Source organism: Oncorhynchus nerka, linkage group LG2 (assembly GCF_034236695.1).
Source record: "Oncorhynchus nerka isolate Pitt River linkage group LG2, Oner_Uvic_2.0, whole genome shotgun sequence".
Taxonomy (NCBI): domain Eukaryota; kingdom Metazoa; phylum Chordata; class Actinopteri; order Salmoniformes; family Salmonidae; genus Oncorhynchus; species Oncorhynchus nerka.
Window position 1 is genome coordinate 97282874 of NC_088397.1, and position 20905 is coordinate 97303778.

At 48.1% G+C, this 20905-nt stretch overlaps 1 protein-coding gene across 2 annotated transcripts in view; it reads right to left on the reverse strand.

Moving 5' to 3' along the window:
- Positions 1-2704: 2704 nt before the first annotated feature.
- Positions 2705-20905, reverse strand: part of LOC115127572 (POC1 centriolar protein homolog A-like) — a 123531-nt gene continuing 105330 nt past the window's right edge. For both annotated transcript variants that reach the window (XM_065004540.1, XM_065004539.1), the window contains exon 11: positions 2705-3202. In XM_065004540.1, coding sequence (XP_064860612.1) covers positions 3077-3202 — 126 coding nt within the window. In that variant the 3' untranslated portion in view covers positions 2705-3076. The remainder of the gene's footprint in view (positions 3203-20905) is intronic.

Sequence of the window (20905 nt, forward strand, 5' to 3'; positions counted from 1 at the left end):
CCTGCCACCTCTACACTCTAACCACTAGGCTACCCTGCCGCCTCTACACTCTAACCACTAGGCTACCCTGCCGCCTCTACACTCTAACCACTAGGCTACCCTGCCGCCTCTACACTCTAACCACTAGGCTACCCTGCCGCCTCTACACTCTAACCACTAGGCTACCCTGCCGCCTCTACACTCTAACCACTAGGCTACCCTGCCACCTCTACACTCTAACCACTAGGCTACCCTGCCGTCGTCCATGCAATCAGGCTTGACGTCAGACCAGCCCTAACATGGAATATGGATGCCCTTCCTCAAACAATACCAGCCAGCCGTATTCTGTTGCTCGATTATTTACAACTTCATGTAAAACAATGAGTGAAACCAGCGCTAGGGTTTCAGAGGGAGGGAGGGAGGGAGAGATGGTACCTCTTGAAGCTAGGGGGCACTATTTGTATTTTTTGGAAAAATAACGTTCCCAAAGTAAACTGCCTATATCTCAGGACCAGATGCTAGAATATGCATATAATTGACAGCTTAGGATAGAAAACACTCTAAAGTTTCCAAAACTGTAAAAAAATATTGTCTGTGAGTATAACAGAAGTGATATGGCAGGCGAAATCCTGAGAAAAATCCAATCAGGAAGTGACTCTTATTTTGAAACCCTTGTCTTTCTATGCATCCCTATTGCCCAATGAAAGGGATATCAACCAGATTCCTTTTTCTGTGACTTCCATAAGGTGTCTACAGCCTTTAGACGTAGTTTCAGGCCTTTATTTTGAAGAATGAGCGTAAACGTCCACATTGCGTAAGTGGTCAGTTATTGGCTCTCAGTGTGATTTTTGCACTAAACAGAGAGGTAGCCATTTTTACTCACGGTCCTAGTGAAAAGCCAACTGTCCCGGTTGATATATTATCGAATAGATATTTGAAAAACACCTTGAGGATTGATTATAAACAACTTTGCCATGTTTCTGTCGATATTATGGATATAATTTGTAATTTTTGTCTGCGTTGTCGTGACCGCTATTTCCGGTGGATTCCTAGGCATAACGCATCAAACTAACGGAGGTATTTGGATATAAAAAAATATCTTTATGGAACAAAAGGAACATTTGCTGTCTAATGGGGCTAGGGGGCAGCATTTTCACTTTTGGATGAAAGGCGTGCCCAGAGTAAACTGCCTCCTACTCTTTCCCAGATGGGAATATATGCATGTTATTACTACTGGTGGATAGAAAACACTCTGAAGTTTCTAAAACTGTTTGAATGATGTCTGTGAGTATAACAGAACTCATATGGCAGACAAAAACCTGAGAAGAAATCCAAACAGGAAGTGAGAACTCAATTTTGAAAACAGTGCCATTTGATGTCCATGTTAGATATGGATGAGCATGCACTTCCTAGGGCTTCCACAAGATGTCACCGTCTTTAGATTCTGGTTGTATGATTCTACTATAAAGGTGGGGCTCATAATAGCTCTTTGAGTGGGTGGTCTGACAGAAAGCCTCGGTCTCATTACGCGCGGTCACGAGAGAGTGTTCTTCGGTTCCAATGCGTTTCTTCAGACAATGAAATTCTCCGGTTGGAACCTTATTGCTGATTAATGTTTAAAACATCCTAAATATGGATTGCATACATCATTTGACTTGTTTCTACGACCTGTAACGGAACTTTTTGAGTTTTTGTCTGGAGGAATTGCTCGTGCTTTTTGAGGCTTGAACAAGCTAACAACAAGTGGCTAAATGGTGGGTTTTATGGAACTTTATGGACAAATCAGTCATTTATTGTCGAACTGGGATTCCTGGAACTGCCTTCTGATGAAGATATTCAAAGGTAAGTGAATATTTATAGTGTTTTTTGTAGCTTCTGTTGACGCCAAAATGGCGGCCATTTCTTTGGGTTCTGAGTGCCGTTCTCAGATTATTCTTTTTCCGTAAAGATTTTTTAAAATCTGACACAGCGGTTACATCTTTTATGTTTATTGTGAGTATTTCTGCAAAATCACCGGATGTTTTGGAATCAAAACATTTCTGCACGTAACGCGCCAATGTAAACTGAGATTTTTTATAAATATATATATATATATATATATATGCACATTATCGAACAAAACACACAATACATGTATAACATGATGTCCTATGAGTGTCATCTGATGGAGATAATCAAAGGTTAGTGATTCATTTAATCTAGGTTTCTGCTTTTGTGACTGAAAAATGGCTGTGTGTGTTTTTGAAAATGGTGGTCATCTAACGTAAATATATGTTGTGTTTTCGCTGTAAAACATTTTAAAAATCGGATGGGTACGAGATGTTAATCTTTCATTTGCTGTATTGGACTCGTTAACTGGGAGTCTCGTGAGTGAAAACATCCGAAGCTCATCAAAGGTAAACGATTAATTTCGTGACCAAGCTTCCTGATGCTAAGTGTACATAATGCTATGCTAGGCTATCGATAAACTTACACAAACGCTTGTATTGTTTTCGCTGTAAAGCATCATTTCAAAATCTGAGACGACAGGGTGATTAACAAAAGGCTAAACTGTGTTTCGCTATATTTCAATTGTGATTTCATGAATATGAATATTTTCTAGTAAGATGATTTGACCGTTGCGCTATGCTATTTAGCGTAGTTGATGACAATGATCCCGGATCCGGGATGGGTGGGTCCAATTAACAGCAGCCTTTTGTATTTGAGAAGAGAATACTTATGTAAATGTGATATTTCAGTTTTTTTATTATTTTTTTAAATACATTTTAATGCAAAAATATCTAAAGTCCTGTTTCTGCATTGTCATTATGGGGTATTGTGTGTAGATCGACGAGGGACAAAGATCAAGGGGTCTGAATACTTTCCGAATGCACTCTCTCTTCCTCCCCCTCTATGGAGAGGAGTCAGTGGTCTGGGTGCCACCTGGGCTTTTCCCCTGCCTAGGGGAGTCGGGGCTAGGATTAGTCTCTGGTGTCAGTCCCTGGCCTGGAGGTCTTGTCTGGTGGTCTGGAGGTCTGGTGGTGTGGGGATCTGGTGGTGTGGGGGTCTGGTGGTCTGGAGGTGTGGAGGTCTGGTGGTGTGGAGGTCTAATTGGGTGTTAATCCCTTGGTTGGAGGTCTGGTTCCCTGCGGTGGAGTTGCAGGTTGATCTGATGCTGGTTGTCAATACACTCCTTCAGCTTGTCCTCTGTCAGAGTCAGCCTCTGTTCTAGGATGGCCACAGTCTGCAGGGAGGGAGGGAGGGAGGGAGGGAGGGAGGGAGGGAAGGGAGGGGAAAATACAAGATAAAAGGAGAAGAGATGGGGAGGGAGGGAGGGAGGGAAGGAGAGGAGGAGAGTTATAACAACACAGCGTCAGATAAATGTGTAAATGTATCTCCTAATTCAGCTCTCAGACAGATGTCGGTCTATCCTCCTCGCTGACAATCTGCTGATTATGACAGAGAGAGGAATCCGAATCTATCCGTTCTCTATGGCTGCAGACGGAAGCATACAGACACAAGACCCTGTCTTAGCGGGTCCACAGCCCAGATTAAAAGACCCCCTGTATTTATTGTGCCAAGTTAACGTCCCCCCCCCCCTTTCCCTTCCCTCCCCAGCTGTGCCAGGCTGAGCGGTCACAGTCAGTGGTTGACCCCATTGCCCAGTTCTCCGCAGACCAACTGATCCCCTGGATGCTCCCTGCACCCTTCATACTGGACATGGCAGATTGGTGGTTTGGTTGTGTTTCAATGATGCTGAGATCAACCGTCGTCTCACGTCAGATACAAACTACAAGACTCTGTACTGTACTGATAGTTGATGGTAACAGGTCTGGGCGTTAGAATGACACCATCTATCTGTTGAAAATGAAAGATACTAGACCCATATAAGTCTCCTATGTGGTTGAAGACCAAAGAACAAATTCCCCAGTTTATACATGTACAGCAGGGGTGTCAAACTTCATTCCTGGAGGGTAGTGTCTGTGGGTTTTTGCTCCTCCCCTGTACTTGATTGATCAATTAAACGTAATTGATTAGTTAGGAACTCTCCTCACCTGGTTGTCAAGGTCTTAATGGATTAGTTAGGAACTCCCCTCACCTGGTTGTCTAGGTCTTAATGGATTAGTTAGGAACTCCCCTCACCTGGTTGACGAGGTCTTAATGGATTAGTTAGGAACTCCCCTCACCTGGTTGTCTAGGTCTTAATGGATTAGTTAGGAACTCCCCTCACCTGGTTGTCTAGGTCTTAATGGATTAGTTAGGAACTCCCCTCACCTGGTTGTCGGTCTAAATGGATTAGTTAGGAACTCCCCTCACCTGGTTGTCAAGGTCTTAATGGATTAGTTAGGAACTCCCCTCACCTGGTTGACGAGGTCTAAATGGATTAGTTAGGAACTCCCCTCACCTGGTTGTCTAGGTCTTAATGGATTAGTTAGGAACTCCCCTCACCTGGTTGTCAAGGTCTTAATGGATTAGTTAGGAACTCCCCTCACCTGGTTGACGAGGTCTTAATGGATTAGTTAGGAACTCCCCTCACCTGGTTGTCTAGGTCTTAATGGATTAGTTAGGAACTCCCCTCACCTGGTTGTCTAGGTCTTAATGGATTAGTTAGGAACTCCCCTCACCTGGTTGACCTGGTTGAGGTCTTAATGGATTAGTTAGGAACTCCCCTCACCTGGTTGTCTAGGTCTTAATGGATTAGTTAGGAACTCCCCTCACCTGGTTGTCTAGGTCTTAATGGATTAGTTAGGAACTCCCCTCACCTGGTTGACGAGGTCTTAATGGATTAGTTAGGAACTCCCCTCACCTGGTTGTCTAGGTCTTAATGGATTAGTTAGGAACTCCCCTCACCTGGTTGTCTAGGTCTTAATTGGACACAAATTGAAAGGAAATAACAACAACTAGCAAACTCCCGACTGTCCAGGAACTGAATTTGACAACCTGATATCCATCTTTCCTAACCTGCACATCCATTTAGCATTTTTAGCATTTTCACATCCATTTAGTATTTTCAGGACATGTTTTGAATATTGAAATACTCTGCTTGGCTCAGTATTGGTTTGGTATTTCAAATGGACTGAAGAGGCATACGTCATACTTTGATACACATACTTCAGGTGAGTTATCTAGATGAAATAGATTATAACTCTGATAAAACATGCGTAGGCCTATATTTTCCCTATAGTTGATGTCAATAGCTGGTTGATTCAACCAAGGTATATTTAGTTCACTACTTTTGACCAGGGGTCTGATACAACAAGTCATTCATCCCCAACACACTCATGTATTTTTAATTGAACCTTTATTTAACTAGGCAAGTCAGTTAAGAACAAATTATTATTTATAATGACAGGAGGATAATGGAGAGGCTGAGGCAGATAATGGAGAGGCTGAGGCAGGGACACAGAGAGAATGACAGGAGGATAATGGAGAGGCTGAGGCAGATAATGGAGAGGCTGAGGCAGGGACACAGAGAGAAAGACAGGAGGATAATGGAGAGGCTGAGGCAGGGACACAGAGAGAAAGACAGGAGGATAATGGAGAGGCTGAGGCAGGGACACAGAGAGAAAGACAGGAGGATAATGGAGAGGCGGAGGCAGATAATGGAGAGGCGGAGGCAGGGACACAGTGAGAAAGACAGGAGGATAATGGAGCGGCTGAGGCAGGGACACAGTGAGAATGACAGGAGGATAATGGAGAGGCTGAGGCAGGGACACAGTGAGAATGACAGGAGGATAATGGAGAGGCTGAGGCAGGGACACAGAGAGAAAGACAGGAGGATAATGGAGAGGGTGAGGCAGATAATGGAGAGGCGGAGGCAGATAATGGAGAGGCTGAGGCAGGGACACAGTGAGAATGACAGGAGGATAATGGAGAGGCTGAGGCAGATAATGGAGAGGCTGAGGCAGGGACACAGTGAGAATGACAGGAGGATAATGGAGAGGCGGAGGCAGGGACACAGTGAGAATGACAGGAGGATAATGGAGAGGCTGAGGCAGGGACACAGTGAGAATGACAGGAGGATAATGGAGAGGCTGAGGCAGGGACACAGTGAGAAAGACAGGAGGATAATGGAGAGGCTGAGGCAGGGACACAGTGAGAATGACAGGAGGATAATGGAGAGGCTGAGGCAGGGACACAGTGAGAATGACAGGAGGATAATGGAGAGGCTGAGGCAGATAATGGAGAGGCTGAGGCAGGGACACAGAGAGAATGACAGGAGGATAATGGAGAGGCGGAGGCAGGGACACAGTGAGAATGACAGGAGGATAATGGAGAGGCTGAGGCAGGGACACAGTGAGAAAGACAGGAGGATAATGGAGGGGCTGGGGCAGGGACACAGTGAGAAAGACAGGAGGATAATGGAGAGGCTGAGGCAGATAATGGAGAGGCTGGGGCAGGGACACAGAGAGAAAGACAGGAGGGTAATGGAGAGGCTGAGGCAGATAATGGAGAGGCGGAGGCAGGGACACAGTGAGAAAGACAGGAGGATAATGGAGAGGCTGAGGCAGGGACACAGAGAGAAAGACAGGAGGATAATGGAGAGGCTGAGGCAGGGACACAGTGAGAAAGACAGGAGGATAATGGAGAGGCTGGGGCAGATAATGGAGAGGTGGAGGCAGGGACACAGAGAGAATGACAGGAGGATAATGGAGAGGCGGAGGCAGGGACACAGTGAGAAAGACAGGAGGATAATGGAGAGGCTGAGGCAGGGACACAGTGAGAAAGACAGGAGGATAATGGAGAGGCTGAGGCAGATAATGGAGAGGCTGAGGCAGGGACACAGAGAGAAAGACAAGAGGATAATGGAGAGGCTGAGGCAGGGACACAGTGAGAATGACAGGAGGATAATGGAGAGGCTGAGGCAGGGACACAGTGAGAATGACAGGAGGATAATGGAGAGGCTGAGGCAGGGACACAGAGAGAAAGACAGGAGGATAATGGAGAGGCGGAGGCAGGGACACAGTGAGAAAGACAGGAGGATAATGGAGAGGCTGAGGCAGGGACACAGTGAGAAAGACAGGAGGATAATGGAGAGGCGGAGGCAGATAATGGAGAGGCTGAGGCAGATAATGGAGAGGCTGGGGCAGGGACACAGAGAGAAAGACAAGAGGATAAAAAAAGAGGGAGAGAGCAGAGGAGAAGAAGGAAAGAAAAAGGAGAGGAGATTTACGGAGAGGAGATTTACGGAGAGGAGATTTACGAGGAGGAGATTTACGGAGAGGAGATTTACGGAGAGGAGATTTACGGAGAGGAGATTTACGAGGAGGAGATTTACGGAGAGGAGATTTAAGGAGAGGAGATTTACGAGGAGGAGATTTAAGGAGAGGAGATTTACGGAGAGGAGATTTACGGAGAGGAGATTTACGGAGAGGAGATTTAAGGAGAGGAGATTTACGAGGAGGAGATTTAAGGAGAGGAGATTTACGGAAAGGAGATTTAAGGAGAGGAGATTTAAGGAGAGGAGATTTACGGAGAGGAGATTTACGGAGAGGAGATTTAAGGAGAGGAGATTTAAGGAGAGGAGATTTAAGGAGAGGAGATTTACGGAGAGGAGATTTACGGAGAGGAGATTTACGGAGAGGAGATTTAAGGAGAGGAGATTTAAGGAGAGGAGATTTAAGGAGAGGAGATTTACGGAGAGGAGATTTACGGAGAGGAGATTTAAGGAGAGGAGATTTAAGGAGAGGAGATTTACGGAGAGGAGATTTACGGAGAGGAGATTTAAGGAGAGGAGATTTACGGAGAGGAGATTTACGGAGAGGAGATTTAAGGAGAGGAGATTTACGGAAAGGAGATTTAAGGAGAGGAGATTTAAGGAGAGGAGATTTAAGGAGAGGAGATTTACGGAAAGGAGATTTACGGAGAGGAGATTTACGGAGAGGAGATTTACGGAGAGGAGATTTAAGGAGAGGAGGAGGAGAAGAAGAGAGGTATTAGCTTGTTCCAAACAACAGGACGTTGTGTCTGTATTTCTGTCCAGTAGGTGTAACAATCAAAACCCTTCAGAGGAAACTGAATTAGCTGATAAAAGAACCAAACGCAATAAGAGCCGCTCAGAGAGAGCCTGTGTCTGTGTCCCAAAATGACACCCTATTCCCTATGTAGTGCACTACTTTTGACCAGAGCCCTCATTGGGATTAGGTTGCCATTTGGACACACTTATCTGTCTGAGCAGTACACTCTGTCCTGAACATGTTTTTCTAAAATAAAGCACAAAGAGAAATGTGCTTAACATGTCAAAATAGAGACGTTAGTCTGTCAATCTGATGGAAAGAGGTGTTGTGTAAGATGTGAGCATGCTGATGGCAACGCACTGCTGGGGTAGAGTTTCCGGCTGAGAGAAAGTAGCCAACACGAGGAGGAGATGTTTAGCGGTTAAACGAGGACAGGGGTCTTGACAGGAAATTATGACAAATTGGGTATTGGCTTGTCAACGTCAATGATTTCTCAATGAATAGAGGATTATGTTAGTCAGAGCAACAGGACTTCCTGATGAATCAGGAGAAACTGGATGTTTGGGTCTGGAGGAGCAGCTACAGATGCTGTATCTTCATTTGATCATTCTGTTGTTCCAGGAATTTTCCTGCAAATTTTCTTTTTAACTTGTAGTGTATTCAAGGTTATAAAAAGGCTTTTAAAGGTTGTAAATAACACTTTAAAACTTGATTTGACCAATAAAACATTTATCAACCCCTACATAAAAAAATGTTCATCAATTGTAATCTACATAACAATTCACATTTCCCGTTGCTGAAGGACCCAGTTTTCCTTGAGAAACTGGGTCAAATTAAGATAGGGCACATGTAGGTCATCTGAGGTTCGGGTTAAGGTTAGATCAGGACAGGGTCACTAGCTGAGAAGAGGTTAAGGTTAGGTCAGGACAGGGTCACTAGCTGAGAAGAGGTTAAGGTTAGGTCAGGACAGGGTCACTAGCAAGAGGTTAAGGTTAGGTCAGGACAGGGTCACAGCAGGTTAGGTCAGGACAGGGTCATCTGACAGGGTCACTAGCTGAGAAGAGGTTAAGGTTCAGGACAGGTCACTAGCTAGGAGGTTAGGTCAGGACAGGGTCACTAGCTGAGAAGAGGTTAAGGTTAGGTCAGGACAGGGTCACTAGCTGAGAAGAGGTTAAGGTTAGGTCAGGACAGGGTCACTAGCTGAGAAGAGGTTAAGGTTAGGTCAGGACAGGGTCACTAGCTGAGAAGAGGTTAAGGTTAGGTCAGGACAGGGTCACTAGCTGAGAAGAGGTTAAGGTTAGGTCAGGACAGGGTCACTAGCTGAGAAGAGGTTAAGGTTAGGTCAGGACAGGGTCACTAGCTGAGAAGAGGTTAAGGTTAGGTCAGGGTCACATCAATAATGAACATCAATAAGGAATCAAATAGCTTTCACCTGGATTCACCTGGTAAGTCTCTGTCATGGAAAGAGCAGGTGTTCCTAATGTTTTGTACAGTCAGTGTATGTTGTGAATATCACTGAGAGCGAGTGACAGAATGAACCTCTGTTTGTAGCTCAGTGTGTGTGTTAGGGATGGGCACCGTTATTTGAATATTCTGAACGGAATATTCGTTTTTGTAAAAATAAAAATAAATAATTATGTAGCTTATTTGAATAAAAATGATGTGTGTAAAATTAAATGATCTATGTTGACACTGCTACACACCAGGATTTAAGTTGTTTTACTCAGTCGGGGTGTCAACTTACTGGTGAGAGTTAGAATAGTGGGTGTAAACAAAACATGTGGTTGTACATCAGCAGTTGTTTTCTCTTGTAGTAATCATGGCCGGGCAAGCAGTGCACGTGCCCAGGGGACCGTACCTCCCGGGGTGGCGCCCGGGGGACCGTACCTCCCGGGGCGGTGCCCAGGGGACCGTACCTCCCGGGGTGGCGCCCGGGGGACCGTACCTCCCGGGGCGGTGCCCGGGGGACCGTACCTCCCGGGGTGGCGCCCGGGGGACCGTACCTCCCGGGGCGGCGCCCGGGACCGCACCTCCCGGGCGGCGCCCAGGGGACCGTACCTCCCGGGGCGGCGCCCAGGGGACCGTACCTCCCGGGGCGGTGCCCAGGGGACCGTACCTCCAGGGGACCGTACCTCCCGGGGCGGCGCCCGGGGGACCGTACCTCCAGGGGACCGTACCTCCCGGGGCGGTGCCCAGGGGACCGTACCTCCCGGGGCGGTGCCCAGGGGACCGTACCTCCCGGGGCGGTGCCCAGGGGACCGTACCTCCCGGGGCGGTGCCCAGGGGACCGTACCTCCCAGGGGGGTGCCCAGGGGACCGTACCTCCCGGGGCGGCGCCCAGGGGACCGTACCTCCCGGGGCGGTGCCCAGGGGACCGTACCTCCAGGGGACCGTACCTCCCGGGGCGGCGCCCAGGGGACCGTACCTCCCGGGGCGGTGCCCAGGGGACCGTACCTCCAGGGGACCGTACATCCCGGGGCGGCGCCCGGGGGACCGTACCTCCAGGGGACCGTACCTCCCGGGGCGGCGCCCGGGGGAACGTACCTCCCGGGGCGGCGCCCGGGGGACCGTACCTCCCGGGGCGGCGCCCGGGGGACCGTACCTCCCGGGGCGGCGCCCGGGGGACCGTACCTCCAGGGGACCGTACCTCCCGGGGCGGCGCCCAGGGGACCGTACCTCCCGGGGGACCGTACCTCCAGGGGACCGTACCCAGGGGACCGTACCTCCCGGGGGACCGTACCTCCAGCGGACCGTACCTCCCGGGCGGCGCCCGGGGACCGCCTCCCGGGCGCCCGGGGACCGACCTCCAGGGGCCGTACCTCCCGGGGCGGCGCCGGGGACCGTACCTCCCGGGCGGCGCCGGGACCAGATACCTCCCGGGCGGCGCCATGGGACCGTAGAACCTCCCGGGCGGCGCTGGGGGACCGATTTTTTTTTCTCGGGCGCCCCGGGTAGGCGCCCGGGGGAATAACAGTAGAAGACATTACGAAAAATAACCGTACCTCCCGGGCGGCGCCCGGGGACCGTTAAATAAAAATATATTTGAGGTTCTTCAAATATAAAAATATAATGTTCAATGGCGGCGCCCATGTTTTAAAGTAGTGGGACTGTCACCTCCCGCTGGCGGACGTCTTCCCGGGATCTTCTGCATACCTCCCGGGCGGTGCCCGCACCTGATTGGGACCATGAACTTTTAACAAGGCTCCCGGGCGGTGCCCGCCTGGTTGGGACCGAGACCTCCCGGGCGGTGCCCAAGGGGGACCGAACCTCCCGGGCGGTATTCCAGGGGACCGTACCTCAATGGGCGGCGCCCTGGGACCGTACCTCCCGGGCGGCGCCCTGGGGGACCATTACCTCCAGGGGACCATACCTCCGGGCGGCGCCGGGGACCTAATGCTTTTACATACCTGGAACCCGGGCGGCGCACCCGGGACCCGCACCTCCCGGGCGGTGCCCGCCTGGGACATATTTTACTTCTCCCGGGCGGTGCCCGCCCGGGGGACCGTACCTCCCGGGGCGGTGCCCAGGGGACCGTACCTCCCGGGGCGGTACCCAGGGGACCGTACCTCCCGGGGCGGTACCCAGGGGACCGTACCTCCCGGGCGGTGCCCGGGGGACCGTACCTCCCGGGGGGACCGTACCTCCCGGGGCGGTGCCCAGGGGACCGTACCTCCCGGGGCGGTCCCCATTGATTCTGTTAGTCATTCTCACTCAGATATCATATTAAAATGGCTTAAGTCATGGAAATGTGTAGAATTGCAAGAAATTACATTTTAAAACTGATTTTTTTTTTCTCTCATGGCGAAATGTGTAGAACTGCTATATATATATGGGGCAATTTACAGTGCCTTGCGGAAGTAGAATAACAGTGAAGACATCAAAACTACGAAATAACAAATATGGAATCATGTAGTAACCAAAAAAAGTGTTAAATAAAAATATATTTGAGGTTCTTCAAATATAAAATATAATGTTCAATGTCCGGATTGACTGACCTTCATGTTTTAAAGTAGTGATGGACTGTCATTTCTCTTTGCTTATTTCAGCTGTTCTTGCCATAATACGGACTTGGTCTTCTACCAAATAGGGCCATCTTCTGCATACCACCCCTACCTTGTCACAACACAACTGATTGGCTCAAAGAAATTCCACATGAACTTTTAACAAGGCACACCTGTTAATTGAAATGCATTCCAGGTGACTACTTCATGAAGCTGGTTGAGAGAATGCCGAGAGAATGCCAAGAGTGTGTAAAGCTGTCATCAAGGCAAAGGGGGGCTACTTTGAAGAATCTCAAATATAACATTTTCTTTGATTTGTTTAACACTTTTTTGGTTACTAAATGATTCCATGTGTGTTATTTCATAGTTGTGATGTCATCACGATTATTCTACAATGTAGAAAATAGTACAAATAAAGAAAAACCCTGGAATGAACATTTAACTGGTACTGTACAGACATTCGATTTAATTTATTCTGGCTGTTCTTTACAATTATCTAAATGGACAATTCCACATTGAACACTGAATGGCGATGAGTTACGGCCACAACATCTGTCTGTTGAGCAGTCCTAGGCTTGATGATTCTGAAGAAAAATGTGCTCAGTCTTTATCAAACTAATGCTTTTACATATGTTCAGTGTGGAACCTGTCTATGTTAAGGGGGGTGGGGGGTTATAGCCTAGCACTAGCGCTAACCAATTCTAAATGGCACTAGCCGTTTGAAAAGTGGCTTAAGCGAGAGAAAAAAAATAGACTGGAAGAAATGATTCTAAAACTACAGCTTGCTGTTGGAACATATTTTACTTCAATCAACAAGTCTATTTGGAATTTGTGATTAAAAATTAAATAAAAATGTCAGCATTAGGCAAGGAATGTAAGCTTGTGTATCCCATCAGTTCAATTATTATTTGTTGTGCCCTGCAAAAGGAACACTGGAGTGAAAGTAAATTACCGTTGTCTTCAAGACTAGATTTCATCCATTTGGACAACCACAAAGCACATTATTATTATTATATATGTGTTGATGTTGTTACGAAACAGGGACAGAGTTAGGGACAGGGACAGAGTTAGGGACAGGGACAGAGTTAGGAACAGGGACAGAGTTAGGAACAGGGACAGAGTTAGGGACAGGGACAGAGTTAGGAACAGGGACAGAGTTAGGAACAGGGACAGAGTTAGGAACAGGGACAGAGTTAGGAACAGGGACAGAGTTAGGAACAGGGACAGAGTTAGGAACAGGGACAGAGTTAGGAACAGGGACAGAGTTAGGAACAGGGACAGAGTTAGGGACAGGGACAGAGTTAGGAACAGGGACAGAGTTAGGAACAGGGACAGAGTTAGGAACAGGGACAGAGTTAGGAACAGGGACAGAGTTAGGAACAGGGACAGAGTTAGGAACAGGGACAGGGACAGAGTTAGGAACAGGGACAGGGACAGAGTTAGGGACAGGGACAGAGTTAGGAACAGGGACAGAGTTAGGAACAGGGACAGAGTTAGGAACAGGGACAGAGTTAGGAACAGGGACAGAGTTAGGGACAGGGACAGAGTTAGGAACAGGGACAGGGACAGAGTTAGGAACAGGGACAGAGTTAGGAACAGGGACAGAGTTAGGAACAGGGACAGAGTTAGGAACAGGGACAGAGTTAGGAACAGGGACAGGGACAGAGTTAGGAACAGGGACAGAGTTAGGAACAGGGACAGAGTTAGGAACAGGGACAGAGTTAGGGACAGGGACAGAGTTAGGAACAGGGACAGAGTTAGGAACAGGGACAGGGACAGAGTTAGGGACAGGGACAGAGTTAGGAACAGGGACAGAGTTAGGAACAGGGACAGAGTTAGGGACAGGGACAGAGTTAGGGACAGGGACAGAGTTAGGAACAGGGACAGAGTTAGGAACAGGGACAGAGTTAGGAACAGGGACAGAGTTAGGAACAGGGACAGAGTTAGGGACAGGGACAGGGACAGAGTTAGGGACAGGGACAGGGACAGAGTTAGGGACAGGGACAGGGACAGAGTTAGGGACAGGGACAGGGACAGAGTTAGGGACAGGGACAGAGTTAGGGACAGGGACAGGGACAGAGTTAGGGACAGGGACAGGGACAGAGTTAGGGACAGGGACAGAGTTAGGGACAGGGACAGAGTTAGGGACAGGGACAGAGTTAGGGACAGGGACAGGGACAGAGTTAGGAACAGGGACAGAGTTAGGGACAGGGACAGGGACAGAGTTAGGGACAGGGACAGGGACAGAGTTAGGGACAGGGACAGAGTTAGGGACAGGGACAGGGACAGGGACAGAGTTAGGGACAGGGACAGAGTTAGGAACAGGGACAGAGTTAGGAACAGGGACAGAGTTAGGGACAGGGACAGAGTTAGGGACAGGGACAGAGTTAGGGACAGGGACAGAGTTAGGGACAGGGACAGAGTTAGGAACAGGGACAGAGTTAGGAACAGGGACAGAGTTAGGAACAGGGACAGAGTTAGGAACAGGGACAGAGTTAGGAACAGGGACAGAGTTAGGGACAGGGACAGAGTTAGGGACAGGGACAGAGTTAGGGACAGGGACAGGGACAGAGTTAGGGACAGGGACAGAGTTAGGAACAGGGACAGAGTTAGGAACAGGGACAGAGTTAGGAACAGGGACAGGGACAGAGTTAGGAACAGGGACAGAGTTAGGAACAGGGACAGAGTTAGGAACAGGGACAGAGTTAGGAACAGGGACAGAGTTAGGGACAGGGACAGAGTTAGGAACAGGGACAGAGTTAGGAACAGGGACAGAGTTAGGAACAGGGACAGAGTTAGGAACAGGGACAGAGTTAGGAACAGGGACAGAGTTAGGAACAGGGACAGAGTTAGGGACAGGGACAGAGTTAGGAACAGGGACAGAGTTAGGGACAGGGACAGAGTTAGGGACAGGGACAGAGTTAGGGACAGGGACAGAGTTAGGGACAGGGACAGAGTTAGGGACAGGGACAGAGTTAGGGACAGGGACAGAGTTAGGGACAGGGACAGAGTTAGGGACAGGGACATAGTTAGGAACAGGGACAGAGTTAGGAACAGGGACAGAGTTAGGGACAGGGACAGAGTTAGGAACAGGGACAGAGTTAGGAACAGGGACAGAGTTAGGGACAGGGACAGAGTTAGGAACAGGGACAGAGTTAGGAACAGGGACAGAGTTAGGAACAGGGACAGAGTTAGGAACAGGGACAGAGTTAGGAACAGGGACAGGGACAGAGTTAGGAACAGGGACAGAGTTAGGAACAGGGACAGAGTTAGGAACAGGGACAGAGTTAGGAACAGGGACAGAGTTAGGAACAGGGACAGAGTTAGGAACAGGGACAGAGTTAGGGACAGGGACAGAGTTAGGAACAGGGACAGAGTTAGGAACAGGGACAGAGTTAGGAACAGGGACAGGGACAGAGTTAGGAACAGGGACAGAGTTAGGAACAGGGACAGAGTTAGGGACAGGGACAGGGACAGAGTTAGGAACAGGGACAGAGTTAGGAACAGGGACAGAGTTAGGAACAGGGACAGAGTTAGGGACAGGGACAGAGTTAGGGACAGGGACAGAGTTAGGGACAGGGACAGAGTTAGGAACAGGGACAGAGTTAGGAACAGGGACAGAGTTAGGAACAGGGACAGAGTTAGGAACAGGGACAGAGTTAGGAACAGGGACAGGGACAGAGTTAGGAACAGGGACAGAGTTAGGGACAGGGACAGAGTTAGGAACAGGGACAGAGTTAGGAACAGGGACAGGGACAGAGTTAGGAACAGGGACAGAGTTAGGAACAGGGACAGGGACAGAGTTAGGGACAGGGACAGAGTTAGGAACAGGGACAGAGTTAGGAACAGGGACAGAGTTAGGAACAGGGACAGAGTTAGGGACAGGGACAGAGTTAGGGACAGGGACAGAGTTAGGAACAGGGACAGAGACAGAGACGGAGTGAGCAGTAAACAGTTTTTAATTTCCTGATCCTCCCCCAGGGCACTGAGAGACAGGGACAGGGACAGGGACAGAGACAGGAACAGGGACAGAGACAGGGACAGAGACAGGGACAGGAACAGGGACAGAGTTAGGAACAGGAACAGGGACAGAGTTAGGAACAGGAACAGGGACAGGGACAGGGACAGGAACAGGGACAGGAACAGAGACAGGGACAGGGACAGAGACAGAGACAGGGACAGGGACAGGAACAGGGACAGAGACAGGGACAGGGACAGAGACAGGGACAGGGACAGGGACAGGGACAGAGTTAGGAACAGGGACAGAGTTAGGAACAGGGACAGGGACAGAGTTAGGAACAGGGACAGAGTTAGGAACAGGGACAGGGACAGAGTTAGGGACAGGGACAGAGTTAGGGACAGGGACAGAGTTAGGGACAGGGACAGAGTTAGGAACAGGGACAGAGTTAGGAACAGGGACAGAGTTAGGAACAGGGACAGAGTTAGGGACAGGGACAGAGTTAGGGACAGGGACAGAGTTAGGAACAGGGACAGAGACAGAGACGGAGTGAGCAGTAAACAGTTTTTAATTTCCTGATCCTCCCCCAGGGCACTGAGAGACAGGGACAGGGACAGAGACAGGAACAGGGACAGGGACAGAGACAGGGACAGAGACAGGGACAGGAACAGGGACAGAGTTAGGAACAGGAACAGGGACAGAGTTAGGAACAGGAACAGGGACAGGGACAGGGACAGGAACAGGAACAGAGACAGGGACAGAGACAGGGACAGGGACAGGGACAGGGACAGAGACAGGGACAGGGACAGGGACAGGGACAGGGACAGAGACAGAGACAGGAACAGGGACAGGGACAGGGACAGAGTTAGGAACAGGGACAGAGACAGAGTTAGGAACAGGGACAGAGACAGGGACAGGGACAGGAACAGGGACAGAGACAGGGACAGGGACAGGGACAGAGACAGGGACAGGGACAGGGACAGAGACAGGGACAGGGACAGGAACAGGAACAGGGACAGGAACAGGAACAGGGACAGGGACAGGGACAGAGTTAGGAACAGGGACAGAGACAGAGTTAGGAACAGGGACAGAGACAGGGACAGGGACAGGAACAGGGACAGAGACAGGGACAGGGACAGGAACAGGAACAGGGACAGAGACAGGGACAGGGACAGGAACAGGGACAGAGACAGAGTGAGCAGTAAACAGTTTTTAATTTCCTGATCCTCCCCCGGGGCACTGAGAGAGATGGGTCTCCATAACGTCTGCTAATATTTCATGCTAGAGAGGAGAGGAGGATATTGTATTTCTGTCCTCTGAGTGTGCTTTTCCAATCAATATCCCCCGCTCTTATCTAACCCATCTCAGCGCTGGAGAACTCTCCTCTCAGCCCAACCGGGCTACGTACCAAATTGCAGCCTTTTCTCTACAAAGAGGCCCATGGGCTTTGGACAAAAGTGGTGCACTATATAGGGAATAGGGCTTTGGTCAAAAGAAGTGCACTATGTAGGGAATAGGATGCCAGTAGAGACGCAATACGTATTTTTCTATAACGTAGCTACTGGGTCATAACAAAAGAAAGATGTGGTAATTGTATACAGGCGAGGGCCTATACTTTACACATTTAGTGGATATACTATATTTTAAAGGTCCCAAAATAGAATGGTCGTTTGGTTTTCCTCCCCCCAACACAATATACTGTATGTGCTGTGGCCCACAGCAGGAGGTATGTATGCTAGGTGTGAGTCTTGGACATGGAGCTGGGCATCATTTGACGTCAGATACCGTTTTATATTATATAAATGCATACACACCACACCTGCTCGTCGAACATTTGAGATCTGAATGTTACGCTCCACACAGTGGAGATCTGAATGTTACGCTCCACAGTGGAGATCTGAATGTTACGCTCCACAGTGGAGATCTGAATGTTACGCTCCACACAGTGGAGATCTGAATGTTACGCTCCACACAGTGGAGATCTGAATGTTACGCTCCACAGTGGAGATCTGAATGTTAAGCTCCACAGTGGAGATCTGAATGTTACGCTCCACAGTGGAGATCTGAATGTTACGCTCCACACAGTGGAGATCTGAATGTTACGCTCCACACAGTGGAGATCTGAATGTTACGCTCCACACAGTGGAGATCTGAATGTTACGCTCCACAGTGGAGATCTGAATGTTACGCTCCACAGTGGAGATCTGAATGTTACGCTCCACAGTGGAGATCTGAATGTTACGCTCCACAGTGGAGATCTGAATGTTACGCTCCACAGTGGAGATCTGAATGTTACGCTCTACAGTGGAGATGAAGCTAGCCCAAAAGGTTAGCAAACAGAATCTAATTTCCACCCAGATGTTTGTTATATCAATAACTGCTGATATCCACATATCTCCAAACTGCAGTTGATTATCTGAATGAGATTGGACGGCTATATTTAACCTGGTGGGTTGGTTATCTGAATGAGATTGATCTGAATGAGATTGGGCTATATTTAACCTGGTGGGTTGGTTATCTGAATGAGATTGGACGGCTATATTTAACCTGGTGGGTTGGCATATATAGAGCTGCTAAAGATCATGTTGACCCTGAGATCTGTGTGTGTGTGTGTGTACTAAGCAACAGAATGGAAATGACTTGTTAGATTATGTTAAACTGATAAGATTCAGTCTCCATGAAATGACTCCTGTACCTATATTTCTGTGGGTTGTTATCTGAATAGTTGTTTGGGCTGAATAAAGCCAGGTTACTGTAAAACACTTGACAACTACTGAAGTAAAAAAGGCCTTTGTATTTTCATTTGAAGTCTGAAGTTTACATGAGACACTTAGGTTGGAGTCATTAAAACTGGACAGCTTTTTCAACCACTCTACAAATTTCTTGTTAAACTATAGTTTGGCAAGTCGGTTAGAACATCTACTTTGTGCATGACACAGGTCATTTTTCCCAAAAATTGTTTATAGACAGATTATTTCACTTATATTTCACTGTATCACAATTCCAGTGGGTCAGAAGTTTACATACACTAAGTTGACTGTGCCTTTAAACAGCTTGGAAAATTCCAGAAAATAATGTCATGGCTTTAGAAGCTTCTGATAGGCTAATTGACATAATTTGAGTCAATTGAAGGTGTACCAGTGGATGTATTTCAAGGCCTACCTTCAAACTCAGTGCCTCATTGCTTGACATCATGGGAAAATCTAAAGAAATCAGCCAAGACCTAAGAAAAAAATTGTAGACCTCCACAAGTCTGGTTCATCCTTGGGAGCAATTTCCAAAAACCTGAAGGTACCACGTTCATCTGTACAAACAATAGTACGCAAGTATAAACACCATGGGACCACGCAGCCGTCATACCGCTCAGGAAGGAGACGCTTTCTGTCTCCTAGAGATGAACGTACTTTGGTGCGAAAAGTGCAAATCATCCCAGAACAACAGCAAAGGACCTGGTGAAGATGCTGGAGGAAACAGGCACAAAAGTATCTATATCCACAGTAAAACGAGTCCTATATCGACATAACCTGAAAGGCCGCTCAGCAAGGAAGAAGCCACTGCTCCAAAACCACCATAAAAAAGCCAGACAGTAAAGTACACATTCTAAAACGGTAAAATTATGTTTTGCACAAAAATGGCAATATGAAAATCTGCACGCAGCCAACCCTAATTTCAATTAGTAAACACATTAAAAATCCAATGCAAAGTTACACCTCTTCTAGTTGTAGGGAGGACCCGGCCAGCCTAATCCCTATAATGTAAACTCCAACAGAAATAACTTCATGTATAACTTCAAATTAAACCAAATCGTTGGCACTCATGACGACTGGTTTCAATCAAATTTTCAGTCAACTTACAAGCAAATACTTTATGAATATACTGGTCCAAATCACCTTGCAACTAGCCCCGACTAGCCTGCTAACGTTAGCCCCGACTAGCCTGCTAACGTTAGCCCCGACTAGCCTGCTAACGTTAGCCCTGACTAGCCTGCTAACGTTAGCCCCGACTAGCCTGCTAACGTTAGCCCTACCAACGTTATGTTAGCACTACATGAGTCAGCCAGCTGCAATCAACACTTAGCTTACATAACTAGCCAGTTATTAATGATTGTTAGCTATATGCAGTTTTCTTAACCAGCAAGCAAACCAGCCAGCTAACGTTAGCTTTTAGCTATTTAGCTTTTAAATATTAACCTGGCCAGCCTAGCCAACCATGGTCGGCAAGCTTAGAGCCCAACTACTAGAGACAACTAGAGAGGCCGCTCAGCAAGGAAGAAGCCACTGCTCCAAAACCGCCATTAAAAAAGCCAGACTACGGTTTGCAACTGCACATGGGGACAAAGATCTAACTTTTTGGAGAAATGTCCTCTGGTCTGATGAAACAAAAAAATAACTGATTGGCCATAATGAGTTTGGAGGAAAAAGGGGGAGGCTTGCAAGCCGAAGAACACCATCCCTACCGTGAAGCACGGAGGTGGCAGCATCATGTTATGGAGCTGCTTTGCTGCAGGAGGGACTGGTGCACTTCACAAAATAGATGGCATCATGAGGTAGGAAAATTATGTGGATATATTGAAGCAACATCTCAAGACATCAGTCAGGAAGTTAAAGCTTGGTTGCAAATGGGTCTTCCAAATGGACAATGACCCCAAGCATACTTCCAAAGTTGTGGCAAAATGGCTTAAGGACAACAAAGTCAAGGTATTGGAGTGGCCATCACAAAGTTCGGACCTCAATCCTATAGAATATTTGTGGGCAGAACTGAAAAAGCGTGTGCGAGCAAGGTGGCCTACAAACCTGACTCAGTTACACCAGCTCTGTCAGGAGGAATGGGCCAAAATTCGCCCAACTTATTTTGGGAAGCTTGTGGAAGGCTACCCAAAACGTTCGACCCAACTTAAACAATTTAAAGGCAATGCTACATAGTGCACTACTTTAGACCAGGACCCTATTCCCTATATAGTGCACTACTTTAGACCAGAGCCCTATTCCCTATATAGTACACTACTTTAGACCAAGACACCATTTGGAATG